The sequence below is a fragment of the Rhineura floridana genome, chromosome 22, assembly GCF_030035675.1.
Source record: "Rhineura floridana isolate rRhiFlo1 chromosome 22, rRhiFlo1.hap2, whole genome shotgun sequence".
NCBI classification, from domain to species: domain Eukaryota; kingdom Metazoa; phylum Chordata; class Lepidosauria; order Squamata; family Rhineuridae; genus Rhineura; species Rhineura floridana.
In genome coordinates this window covers 5698097-5711749 of record NC_084501.1, presented here as the reverse complement: position 1 = coordinate 5711749, position 13653 = coordinate 5698097, and the positions used below count along the sequence as shown (strand labels likewise).

The following is a 13653-nucleotide window of genomic DNA, read 5'->3' as shown; positions in this document are numbered from 1 at the left end:
TGCGCCTCCAATTTAGTTAGTTAGTTAGAACTAGGTATGCCTTTCCTATCTACTATGTATGTCTATAAATAAAGTAGCTTTTCTTATTTCACCAAGTCTTAGTGATCTAATTGCAGGGTAAAAGTCTTCTACTTATGTAAATACAAATACACACGCATCTCAGACTGCTGAGTATCTCTGCATAGATATCCATATTTCTATAACAGCAGCCTCAGCATGTAAGAGTATCTCCATCGCTCCTTCCTACCCTCCCCAACTTGTTTTTTAAAAAGCTGCATGGGGCAAAGGAGGTGCCCGCTGGAGCTGGCCGGCTGGGAACAGTGGCGGGGCCTCCTTGGTGCTTCCCCTTGAGGCTTCCGCTACTTCTCTCCCCGCACCCCGAGTGTCCCTACAGCTTCCTTTCCCCTGCCTTCCTTCTCTTCCACTGTTGCTGCGGCTGCTGCTACTGCCTGAGTAGGTCTGCCTGCAGTTGTGGAGCCGGCAGCTGTGGCGATACATCTCTTTTCCAGGAAAGCTCCCTGTTGACCAGGGATCCCAGACTGCAGCGCCAGCAGTGCCTGCATGCTCTGTTTGGAGAGTGTGTATGGTAGTCGGCATGGCAGGGTTGGACTCAGGCTGGTGAGGGCCCCCATGAACTCCTGGGCCCTTGGCCAGTGCCCAACCAGGCCACCTGCTAGCACCGAACCTGCACACACACACACATCACACCAGCAAGAACTTCATTTGCCCCCTGATGGGGACACGCCCCAACAACTGAGAAACACTGACCTAGGCCTAACTAGAAAGATCTGCCGATTGCTCCAGGACAGTGCTGAGGTAACCTGTATGTCATGCCTCCGCTGCAGGTTCTCTCAGCTGTGGTCAGTCCCAGACTGCGATGGATAACAACCTCCCATTTTCTGTGGAAGATAATTGTCAAACCCAAGCTTCCCCCACCCCCAAGGTCATTATAAATTAGACCCAGGCCCCTTCTAAATTCGGACATAATTGGCAGTGGGCTCACTTCCCTGACTAACCTCCCCTTTCTCATGCAAATTTACCACACAGCAGGCCAGGGTGGCAGTGTGTGTGTGTGAGGGGCACTGGTGGAACCATGACAAAAATTTACATTAAAATCTGCATATGCTAACTTACATCTATAGATGCCTCTGAGAAATTAAGATGGTGGGCGGTGGGTGAGGTTTCACAGCCCTGAGCTTTGCAGTGTGCCCAGCTGCCCCATAAGCAATGGAAAGCGCACTTTTAAAATATTTGAGGGTGGGGGAGGCAATCTGGACCCCAGTACAAAAGACCAGGACCCCTGGCCCACCTCCTAAGAATGTAACCCGGTCAATGCTTCTGTTAGGCTTGATCTTTTGCTGCGACCCTACACAACTTCATTGAACATAACCAGGAACCATGGGAAATCTGGATTCCCATGGCTCTTTGTTTCCCAAATAAGGCCATTAGCATCCAGGGCCATCAGGGACTTACATTTCCCAAGGTTCCTTGGAGCAGCATCAAAAGCCTAACTGAGGCACATCCATGAGCCCCCACCCCCACTACTACCAGGTAACTTTTGGAAAAGGAAGGGAGGCTTGCTAGGTGGCTTGTAAGACCTGTAGGCCCCGTTGTGGTCCCAGTGACACCATCAGGAGAGTAACAGGGCCTGAACTTTTGAATGGGCACTGGCTGAAAATGATTTTCTTTTCAAAATAAATCATTTCCACCAAGCCCGTTTCAAAGGGAGCTACCGGGACTTTCAATTATGGAATGCATACAAAAAGGGGGTTATAATCCATAAACCCCACCGTAAATATTGGAAGAGCCTGGCTGCTGGAACAGGCCAGTGGCCCACTTAGTCCAGCATCCTGTTCTCCCAGCAGCTAATCAGACGCCTGTGGGACGCCCACGCACAGGACATGAGCGCAACAGCCCTCTCCTGCTGCAGTTCCCCAGCAACTGGTATTCAGAGAGACATGCTGTGCCTCTGATCTTGGAGGCAGCATATATCTTGGGCTTTTATAGCTCAATAAAAATGTCACCGTGCCTGAAATTCAAAGCTAAGATAAAGAACCAGTCCTTAAAAGATGGCCGCCCACATTTTCACATTAGCACAGTATCAAATATCCAGTCCAACACAGAGGCCAAGTCCTCCCTGTCCAAGAAAGGTTGCCACCACTAAAAACTCATCACCCGCCTAAACTTCCTCAACCGGATGCCTTCCAGATGTTTTGGACTACAGCTCCCATTAGCCCTAGCCGAGCTGCCTGGGGCTGATCGCAACTGTAGTCCAAAACATCTGGAGGGCATCAGTTTTGGGGAAGGCTGCTCTGAAGGTTGTGGAGCAGAAGATGATCTCAAAGAACGGGAATGTTATCTTGCCAGATTTAAGTTCCGCATGCACCATGTATACACAGAGACAGAGAGAGTCTCCGACAGAGAGAAAGAGGTGTTTTCCACCAACTAATACCAGAGAAAACTTTTTAACTGAAGACGCCAGGGACTGAACCTGGGACCTTCTGCATGCACTGAGCTGTGGTCTGCTCAATTAAAAAAGATGATAGATTTTTATTGGAATAATTTAAGACATGAGCACACACTTAACATATTAATTTTAGCACATCTTCATTTTAGTTGTGTACATGCATATATATATACCCATCTCTATCAATATGCTTCAGAGGCATAGTCTTGGGGGGAAAGTTAATATCAACTTTGAAACTGGCCAAGTTTTGGAGTTGTTTTGACACCAGTTAGTGGCCAATGGTGGAGACGTATTATTTATTTTATTATTTATTTATTAGATTTGCCCTTCCTCCCAATAGGAGCCCATGTAAAACTCCCATTTATTTCCTGTATTGTGAGAATGCCCTGTAATAAGGAACTTTTGAGAATTTGTTCTGTTAGAAATAAGAAATATCGCTGGTTATGATCTTCCAAGGGACCTAGTTGTGGTCCCGTTTTCTTATCTCAAAAACATTATACCAGAGGACGAAATGATAATTCATTTGCTAACAGCTGCCAAAATGATAATCTGCCAAAATTGGGGAAAAGTCCTATATCACCCTCTGTTGATTCTTAGCATTCTAAAGTTTGGGGGGATGGTTAATATGGTTAAATTTACAAATTTGATCAGAGTAAGAGAAGGCAGGCAGAAAAATAACAAGTTTGTAGAAACAGAATCTGTTTACTGGAATGATAATAAATATTTACATATTATTAGGGGGTCTTATAATTTATAAAATATATATTTATCATTTTAAATTTGATTGTATAATTATTATTAGCATAGATATCTTACTCTTCATAATTCTACAAGAAAAGAAAAACTGTCTATATAAATTGTGCTGTTCTATATATGCACTGGAAAAATAGTTTAAAAAATAAAGGGGATTTTTTTAAAAAAACGAAACTGGCCAGTTTGACTAACATTATATCCATTCATTACTAATTAACTTTATGAAACTGTACATTTTTAGGAACAAGACTCTTTCTATGGACCAATATGGCAGTGCGAATTGTTTCCTCTCATGCCATTGGTCAACTGAGCCTCAGAGTCTCACCTACCTGACAGTTTGGTCAGCAATCCAGCCTGCGTCACACTGCTCATAACCGCTGAGGTAGGCAGCGTACAGTTGCTCCGGAGTCGCAATCTCTGCTTCTATCCTGGCACATGCCTCCTGAGCATTGGCAAAGGTGTACGCATAGCGGGCAGAGCCTTCTCGGTAAAGGAACACAACTCCTAGAAGACAAGAGAAGATTGTGGTTAAGGCCACATCCACACGGCACACTTAAAGCACATGGCTTCAGTCCCCTTAAATCCTGGGAACTGTAGTTTGCTAAGGGTGCTCTGTGAAGGATAAACTAGAGTTCCCAGGTTTCTTTGGGGGAAGCCGTGATGGTTGATGTGCTATAAGTGTGCTTTAAATGTATGGTGCTAAATCAGCTTTGGCCAAGTCCATCTGAAGGGGCTCTTTAATCAATCTGCTTCTGCTGTGTTTTCCCCCAGTTCGATGCCAGTCAAAAGCAATGAACATCTGGCTGGGTCCGATCAATCTTCTAATGTTCCTTATAAAGGATTAGATATATTCAAGGAGGAAGAGAGGTCTGTCATTGGCTACTAGTCATGATGGTTTAGTGGAATCCCCATGTTCAGGGGCAGTATACCTTTGAAGACCAGATGCTGGGAACATACGAACAGCCCGGCTGCTGGATAAGGCCAAAGATCCATCTAGTCCAACAGCCTGTTCTCACAGTGGCCATTATGGGACGCCCACAAACAGGACTCACGCGCAACAGCGCTCTCCCCCACATGAGATTCCCAGCAACCGCCTCCAACAGTAGAGGTAGAACATAGCCACTGACAGCTTTATCCTCCATGAGTTTCTCTAAGCCCCTTTTAAAGCCATCCAAGTTGGTAGTCATCACTGCATCTTGTGGCAGCAAACTCAAAATACAAGCGAGGGTTGCTGTTTCTTCCCTGCCCTGTTGGTGGGCTTCTCAGGTTGGCCACTGTGGGAAAGAGGGCGCAGAGCTCTTCTGTTCTTCACAGAATCATAGAATAGTAGAGTTGGAAGGGGCCTATAAGGCCATAGAGTCCAACCCCCCTGTTCAATGCAGGGATCCAAATGTTTCTGCAGTCTCCAATGTAGATCACTGTTCATTAACCTTGAGTACGCAGATGTTGTTGGACTACAACTCCCATCATCCCCAGCCAGCTTAGCCACTGGTCAAAGGATCATGGGAGTTGTAGTCTGACAACATCTGGGGAACCAAAGTTGAAGAACACTGAGATGGTCTTAGAGATGTTGCAAGGGAGGCGTAGCTTTTCCAGTCTCAGGTTTCCCTTGGGAAACTAGCTGGGGGGCTTTGGGGGTGAGGGGAGTTATTTGCAGGAGAAAAAACAGCAAGCAGGAAGAAGTCTTCCACCACTAGGAGATTCTCCCCCACTAAAGTCCCCCCCCGGTTGTTTTTGGAAGTCCTCCCATTACTCACCCCAGCTGAGTGGGAATCAAAGGGCACAGGCAGAGTTAAGACACCCCTCCTTCCCCTGAAAGGACGTCTTCCACCACATCTCCATTGTTCAGCCTTTGGCAACCTGGTGCCCTCCAGATATTCTGGGCTACAACTTCCACCAGCCCAACAATCCTTCCATCAGTTCCACCATCATACAGCTGTGCTGGCTGGGGCTGATAGGGGCTGCAGTTCAAAACATCTGGAGGGCACTAGTTATGCCATTTTGCATTTGAGAATGAGTGTTTCCAGAGACCAGGCCTAGTGGTGTGGGACTAGAGTCCCCAACAAGCACCACCAACCCTCCCACTTGGGCAGAGCGCATTGTTACCTTTCACCTTCACCTCCAGCAGGTCATGGCCATCCTCGATCCCATGTTGAACATCACAGCGGTAGATGCCAGAGTCATTGGTCCGCAGTTCACTCAGGACCAAGGTGGCGTCCATTGGCGAGTCTGGGTAGAAGGGAAGGGAGACTCGGTCGCGGTAGGCTTCGCTCACCTTCACTTTCAGGCCTCGAGCCACCAGGATCTCAGCTTCTCTGCCCTCTGTGAGGAAGGTCCATTTCACACGTGGTGCCCCCTGGACAGCACGGCGGCCTGCGGGTCCAGAAGTGGGCAGCGGCCGCAGATAGGTAACGTGGCAGGGAATGGTGAGGCTGCCAGAAAGCACGGCTCGGATGGGTGGGTATTTGCCAATGGAGACCTGCAGAGCTTTGAGGTCATCTGGGAGGGAGAAGCAGACATGGTCACATGACAGGAGGTTCAGATTTTGCACAGGGCAGACCTAGGAATAAGCATCCCAAGTCTCCCCATCCTTAACTCTGGGCTGCATCACATCCCCCCCCTTTACTCGTCTTTTCTCTAAAGTAAAATTCTCTTCGTAGAAAGGCTGTGTCTTGCCCTTTGACCCAGGCAGCTACATGCCCCTCTCATCTACCCAGGACTCTTTTCCTGAAGATGCCAAGGGATGAACATCTGCAGCCAAAGCTATGGGTCTTTCATCATAGGCTGCACACTAATAGCCGAAACGCGCTGGGCTTTTTATAAAGACTTTTTAATGATATAAGCTTGCAAATAAACCATTTGGATATTTTCCACATGTTTTTTCATCATTCTGGGCCCCCCCTTTTTTTTTCTTCAGATCTCACTCATGTCAGAAATCGTGCTGCAGCATTCTGCATTAACTGACTGGCTGCCAGGATTTTTTTAGTTTTGGTTTTCGGTTATGAATCCTGACTGGTTGTGGGATGCTGACTTGTCTGCCTTACTCATAGGAATCTTGTTGTGGTTGGTATGGAATTGCATTTAGGGAATCATCACTGTCTTTTGCTTTTCTTTTCTATTTGCATTTCATTTACCTTTAACCTCACTCCCTTACATCCATAGAAGCAACAGCAGCGGTTGCATGTGCTCAGCTCAACCCCCTAAAACCCACTGATGATGCACCTTGTTGATTCCGTGGCATTTTGTTTCTTGCCCAATAGTGGTAAAAGAGAATTCACATATTTGGAAGTGTGGCTGCAATTGTTGTTCCCAAGCTGCTGCCTGTGTTTTCTCTCTGTCAATTATTACTCACTGGAATCGGGTTGGCTGTCAAAGTGAGTTTATTGCAGCCCACAGGGTAGACAGAAAGGGTAGAGAATCTTCTTACTCTTACTCATTTCTCAGACCTCTTTCTGAAGTGAAAGGTCAAATCTGTAAAGAAGTTTGGAGCAGCCACATTAAAATATAAGGGCAGGGCATTCCAGGCAGGGGGTTGCCAACCCTGCTTGGAGATGGATGTCTTTGCAGAGGATCCCTAATCAAGCTTTACCAACAGCACAATCCAAACTATATCTACTCAGAAGTCAGTCATGTTCAGTTCTATGGGGCTTAGTCCCTTAGTAAGTGTGTTTAGAATTGCAGCCTTTAGGGGCATCCATCTTTACTCCCGAATGCTCCCATCTAACATCTCCACAACACTAGGCTCCTTTCTTCCTACAATGGCCTTCTGGTGAGTGGCCTGGCCTGAAGGCACTTATTTATTTATTTATTTATTTTATTACATTTTTAGACCGCCCTATAGCAATAAGCTCCCAGGGCGGTGTACAGCATAATAAAACAGGTTAAAATACAAGTGGATACAATACACAATAAAACATAATTAAAAACTTTCAATTTTAAATTCAAATTTTTAAATTTTTAAAATGCCTGGGCGAAGAGGTAGGTCTTTACCTGGCGCCGAAAAGATAACAAAGAAGGCGCCAGGCGTATCTCATCAGGGAGGGCGTTCCATAGTTCGGGGGCCACCACTTAAACCCTTCTTGCCTAAACCAAGTAGGCTAGATTAAATGTTCCCTACCCAAGCTCCATCTTTTAGCTAAGATTTCTATCTTAATTTCCAATCAGATATTTTCTTAATTGCATGCTCCAAGCAACTGTGATTGATGTTTAATGTATCATGCTTAATGACATCACTTGGGCCTGCCCCTGTGACATCGCTCAGGCCCACCCGTTACATCACTCAGGCCCACCCCATGACATCGCTTGGGCTGACCCCATAACATTACTAGGGCCCGCCCCTGAAATCTCAGGTTTTGGAATGCTTCTGACCTGGCAACCCTAGTCCATAGTAAGGGATCAATGCGAGCTGAAACATGGTGTTTTCTATTCACACTGAGGGGAAGGATCAATCACAAGTTCCTAATGATCATGCCTTCTAATTGAGTGTGAGTGTGTGTTTGGAAGGACTCTGGGTGCTGCTGCTGTTGCCACTTGCCTACTCTGCCTCCATTTTTTGTCTTCTGCTCCAGGTATATGAAGGGGAAGAGCTGCCCGAGGCAACACCTTGGCGTCGCGCTAAGTGCAATGCGAAGTGCACACTTAGCATCACACTTGGAGTTGTCTTGGGGTTGTCTTGGAGAAAGAAGATAATGGAAGAAATGTTTATAGTGCTATTGGTCACAGAAGATGGGGTTAGGTAGGGAGAAGCAGAATGGGACATTGGAGAATAGTTTTAGATAGTTTTATAACTGTTATGTTCGGTTTATTTATTTTGTTATGTTATGCACATTGTTGAGATGTATTGTTTAGTTATGTTTATTTACAATGTGATGTATTTTTCCTTTTAATTGTACTGAATTGAATTGTATATTATATATTGTATTTGTTTTTTATGTTGTAAACCGCCCAGAGAGCTTCGGCTATGGGGCGGTATAGAAATTTAATAAATAAATAAAACATTTCCACTCCCTCTGGTTGCTTGGTAACCGAGCGTGCCCAGTTTGTTCTACCAGCTACAGTAAGTTCCATTAAAAATCAACAACCTGGAAGTGCAATTATTTGTATTTTCACTGGTACTATACAACTGAAATACAAATCTTTGTTTGAGCAGTGTTATGTTTTTGTGCATAAGTTGGAGGGAAAGAAAAGGCACAGTTTGCAGCAACATAAAAAGGCCAGCAGAGCAGAGGAGAGCAGCCGGAAGTTGCTTGTCAGCCCACAGGAAACAAAAGGAAAGAAGGGAGGAGGAAGGACTGGGCGTGGAGAGGGGAACAATTGACACACCCACCTAAAAGCATCAGAGCAAAGCATTTGGAAGCACTAGGGATATGGAGTTAAGTTGTGTTTCCCCCCCTCTTTTTGTATTATCAGTGGATTGGGTTAGCATGGATTTACAGAGGGAAAACTTCATGATAGCTTCTGTTTGCCGGTAACATCATAGGAACCATGCAAATTAAAAGGAAATGTGAGTAGCACCAAACACACAGAAGACCACTGTGTAGGTGAGCCTTTGAGATCTCTCTATCCCTTCGACCAGGGATGGTCAGATCTACTTTATGTTTCACTCGAACCCAAAGACCCACCAACCAGAGCCAAGAGAAAGACACCAAATTAGAATGAAAGAACAGGGTGCCTAGCCATTCATTTTCAGACCCAGAGCTGAACTGAGCTCAGCCCGCCTTCTTTTCACACAGAAGTCCACTCCTGGCTTGCTTTCTTCATTCCAGCAACCTCATTTAGTTGGGGGGGAAACTCACTTTGTTGTTGCTATCATTAAAACAGTGGGGAATCAGAAAGCCTTGTCGATCTATTGCAAATCCCCCCAGAGATCCCCCCAGAGATCCAGATCTGCCTTCTGCCTGCTCCTGCCATAGACTAAGTTCCCCAAGTTCCCACTTACCTGTACTTTCCCTGGAGAAGCTGAATGCATCTATGGAAACTGCCTGGGCAAAGGCAGAGAAGAGCAGCAGAGTGTAGGCCATTATGGTTGCTGTCAGAGAGAGAGAAAATTATTTAAAACGGTGTTAGAAAGGGAGAGAGAGGGAGGCAGACCAAAATCCAGAACAACATTCAGCTCCAACGTGCTTCCAAGTGTCTGAAAGAAAGAAAAATTAAGAAATACTGTATCTGTGTTGACCTGTTTAACTGAAGAATGTTTTTAAAACACTGATTTGATCCTGGGGGAAAAATGAAATTATGTCAGTTTCACACAAATATGGGGGCCATGTGTCCTATTTTACAGAGGTCAGTCCTCTATTTGTAGGGCTCTCAGAGGCCAGTCCTCTGCTTGAAGAAGTTTTCTATTTGAAGGACTGTCCGGTCCAAATACATTTCAAAGATAAACAACCCTAAGAAGGGACAGCAGGGGTGGGAGGGGGCTTGAAGTTGCCCATCAACAGTTAGCACCACCTGGACAGCAGAATGAGCTGAGCTCACCTGGTCACAGTCTTCCCCACTACAGTGAGATGTATTTTATTTCTATTTAAAATTACAGAAACTATTTCTAGATTTGCACCTATGCATATGAATCCTGGGCTCCTTTGGAGAAAGACTGGACTAGAAATTCAATAAATCAATTAAGCATACACAAATGTTATGCGTTTTATACGTCCTCTTTTATCCTCTGTGTGCGTGATGCATTTCCTTTTTTTTTTTTTTTTTGCCAATGTGTGTTAGTGGCTACCTGTGTCCATTCCTATACCTCCCTAACACAAATGGACTTGCAAACATTCAAAATGTATGCTCTCCTCTTCCCGCTCACCACCTTATTTGTTGGCTGCCTAGCATCGGGCAGTCTCTGCGCATCTGACAACCAAGTTTAAAAACATATTAAATTGTTAAAAACTGCCACCAAAAGTTAACAAGTGAATACGAAATTTATCAATTCAGTTTTCTGCTGGGGAGGTTGCTGGGAGCAGCAACTTGCAAAAGTATTCCTCAGAACAATTTAAGTTGATTTAAGTGTCCAAAGTCCAAGTACAGAAGTCCAGTATTTAAATGTCTGAAACACATGAAAGCTATAATGAAGAAAGAATCCTTGAGTAGAGGCAAAGCATTCCCCTTCTCCTCCCACAATTGGGTAAACTCAATCGGCCCCACTGCTTCTAGGCAGTGGCGGCTGTGCCAACTGGTGACTCCACAGTGGGGCCATGGAATCTGCTACAGGTTTTAGTCTGAACTTCAAAGGAACTGTCCAAGGTGCTTCTGCTCCTTGTGAAAATTTGGACTAAAACCTGGAGCGGATTCCACTGCCCCACTGACATGGAGCCACCACCCGCCACTATATTTTCATCTCTTTCTGCTCCAGGTGCTTCAGAGCTGGCCCTCTCAAAACAGGAGGTCTCGTGGCATGGGCCTGATGAAAATCCTGCCTAGATCCTCTTTCCTTCCTCACATAGCCTTCTGCTTTGAGCAGGCAGCCCCTTGGACAGCCCCTTGGAAGACTAAAACCTGGAGTACATTCCACTGCACCACTGACATGGAGTCACCAACCGCCATTGCTTCTAGGCATACAGGCTTGGAGTGACCTTCCCCTCTAAGGCTGGGGCTGATGGGAATTGTAGTTTAAAATACCTGGAGGACACAAGGTTGGCAAAGGCTGATCGAGGGCATTACATGGTACCCAATAAATGGAACCAACATCTCTGGAGCTATAGCCAAGCTTCCCCTCGGTGCAAAGCAGTAGTTGCCAATAGGTAACTGAAGCGGGCTTGCAGACTGAGGGCAATCAAGGGAAATGTCAACCAGTAAAAGGGACTTTGCTGGCACATTCTCTATCCCTCCCACACTCATCCTTGTCTAGGCCAGATTCTTCTGAAGGGCAGACTCTTCTCCATAAGTACCATGACCTTTCTTCAGTGACCGTCTGGAGTGTTTCTGCATGACAGGCCTTGCTTTACTCGCTTCATTGAACAGTATCTCCTAGGATTTATTTCTAAACGGCTTTGGCACAGCCTGTAACATCACCCCCTTTGGCATTTGCAAAGATTGTTTCATTCCAAAGTCACAGTACGTAGGCAGAGACAGAAATGGAACCAGTTTGGGGTGATATTTCCCATTTAGGTTCTCAACATTTTAAACTCACCCTGACTTCATGTGAATCAGCCTCCCCCAACCTGATGCCCTCCAGATGTTTGGACTTGAATTTCCATCAACCTCAGCTTCATATGGCCACGCAGGGTGGGGGTGATGCATGTTTGTATTCCAAACCATCTGGAGGGCACCAGGGTGGGGAAGGCCAATTTGAAGCAAACTCTCAAGGCAAATACAGTGTTCATGCTTGGGCTAAATATCCAAAGAAGTTCAAGGGCAACAAAAATCATATTTTTGGTTCTTTTCAACTTTAATACTAATTTGAAGCTATTGGTGGCCTTGAATCTTGTAATATCCCTTTTTTGGGCAAGATAATAGAGCGGGTGGTGGCTACCCAACTCCAGAGGTTTTTGGATGAAACGGACTATTTAGATCCATTCCAATCTGGTTTCAGGCCCGGTCATGGGACCGAGACGGCTTTGGTCACCTTGGTGGATGACCTATGCAGGGAACTGGACAGGGGGAGTGTGTCCCTATTAGTTTTACTGGATCTCTCAGCTGCTTTCGATACCATCGACCACGGTATCTTGTTGGGCCGCCCTGCTGGGATGGGACTTGGAGGCATGGTGTTCCAGTGGCTCCGGTCCTTTCTAGAGGGGCGAACCCAGAAGGTGGTCATGGGGGATGCCTGTTCGACTCCTTGGCCATTGACCTATGGGGTTCCTCAGGGTTCAGCTTTGTCCCCCATGTTGTTTAATATTTATATGAAACCGCTGGGAGAGGTTATCCGGAGTTTTGGGGTTCGGTGCCACCAATATGCAGATGACACCCAAGTCTACTTCTCTTTTCCACCTAATGAAACCAAGGAAGCCGTCCAGAACCGATGCCTGGTATCAGTGGTGGACTGGATGAGGATGAATAGGCTGAAATTAAATCCTGACAAGACAGAGGTGCTCCTTGTCAGTCGGAGGGCGGATCGGGGAATAGGGATCCAACTTGTGCTGGACGGGGTTACACTCCCCCTGAAATCACAGGTCCGCAGCTTGGGAGTACTCCTGGACTCGGCTTTGAGCCTGGAGGCACAGGCCTCTGCTGTAGCAGGGAGTGCTTTTGCTCAATTAAGATTGATACGCCAGCTGCGCCCGTTCCTTGATTTGTCAGACTTGACTATGGTGACACATGCACTAGTTACATCCCGATTAGACTACTGTAACGCGCTCTACGTGGGGCTGCCCTTGAAGACTGCTTGGAAACTTAAATTGGTACAAAGAGCTGCAGCCAGAATGTTAACTGGTGCTGGACTTAGAGAACGTACAGCCCCTCTATTGTACCAGCTCCACTGGCTGCCAATTTGTTTCCGGGCACAATTCAAAGTGCTGGTTTTGACCTATAAAGCCCTATACGGCTTAGGTCCAGGCTATCTGTTAGATCGTATCTCCCCTTATGAACCTGCTCGGCCTTTGAGATCATCTGGTGAGATTCTTCTCTCTATTCCATCTTCTTCGCAAGTTTTTCTTGCGCAGACACAGCATAGGGCCTTCTCAGTGGCTGCCCCTAGATTATGGAACTCTCTCCCCAATGAGGTTCGTACGGCTCCCTCGTTATCGTCTTTTTGTACCCAGTTGAAGACTGTTTTGTTTAGACGGGCTTTTAATTAATAATGTTTATCATTTTTTAATCTATTTAGGATTTAATGTACTTTTAACTGTTTAATTGTATTCTTGTTTGATTTAATCGTTTTGGTTTTTAGTCTAACTATGTTTTAATTGTAAGCCGCCCTGAGTCTTTTGAGAAAGGGCGGGGTATAAATATTTTAAATAAATAAATAAATAAAAATAATGAAACTAAAGTGGCAAACAATTATTAAAGCAAGACCTTTTTAACTTTTGTTTCCGTTACAATTGATTTTCTGCTGCTTTTTTCCATTGCCTACTGTGGTTCGTATGCTGCACACGAATCAGGGAGACGTCCAATTCAGTTTGTATTGAAAGGTGGGCTGACCTAATTTGCACTTTCTGAAACCATTTGAGGACTGAAACATAGCCATCCTTCAAAATGCAAACTTCTCTGAACTTTGCAATGCAAGTCTCCAGCCAAATAATCTGTAAAAGCATCCTTGTGAAAATTGTCCAGCATTTTAGTGTGAATTTCTTCTAATAAACACATTTGTGTATGTAGCTTTGACTAATTTGTGTTTCAAATTGTTTTTAAAAGATGTATTTTAAATTGTATTTGTTTATGGTTACTGTAAACCGCCCAAAGAGCTTCGGCTAGTATAATAAAGAAATAAATAATGGACATGTTTTTGCAAGCCATTTCCTCTGATATGTGCTTTTTTGTAAACATTCACTGGTTGGAGAACT

At 45.3% G+C, this 13653-nt stretch overlaps 1 protein-coding gene across 3 annotated transcripts in view; it reads right to left on the bottom strand.

Annotated features, from left to right (window-relative positions):
- Positions 1-13653, bottom strand: part of BCAN (brevican) — a 71734-nt gene that overhangs the window by 46233 nt on the left and 11848 nt on the right. For all 3 annotated transcript variants that reach the window (XM_061606303.1, XM_061606305.1, XM_061606304.1), the window contains exons 2-4: positions 9159-9248; positions 5327-5719; positions 3550-3724 (exon numbers count right to left, since the gene is read on the bottom strand). In XM_061606303.1, coding sequence (XP_061462287.1) covers positions 3550-3724; positions 5327-5719; positions 9159-9240 — 650 coding nt within the window. In that variant the 5' untranslated portion in view covers positions 9241-9248. The remainder of the gene's footprint in view (positions 1-3549; positions 3725-5326; positions 5720-9158; positions 9249-13653) is intronic.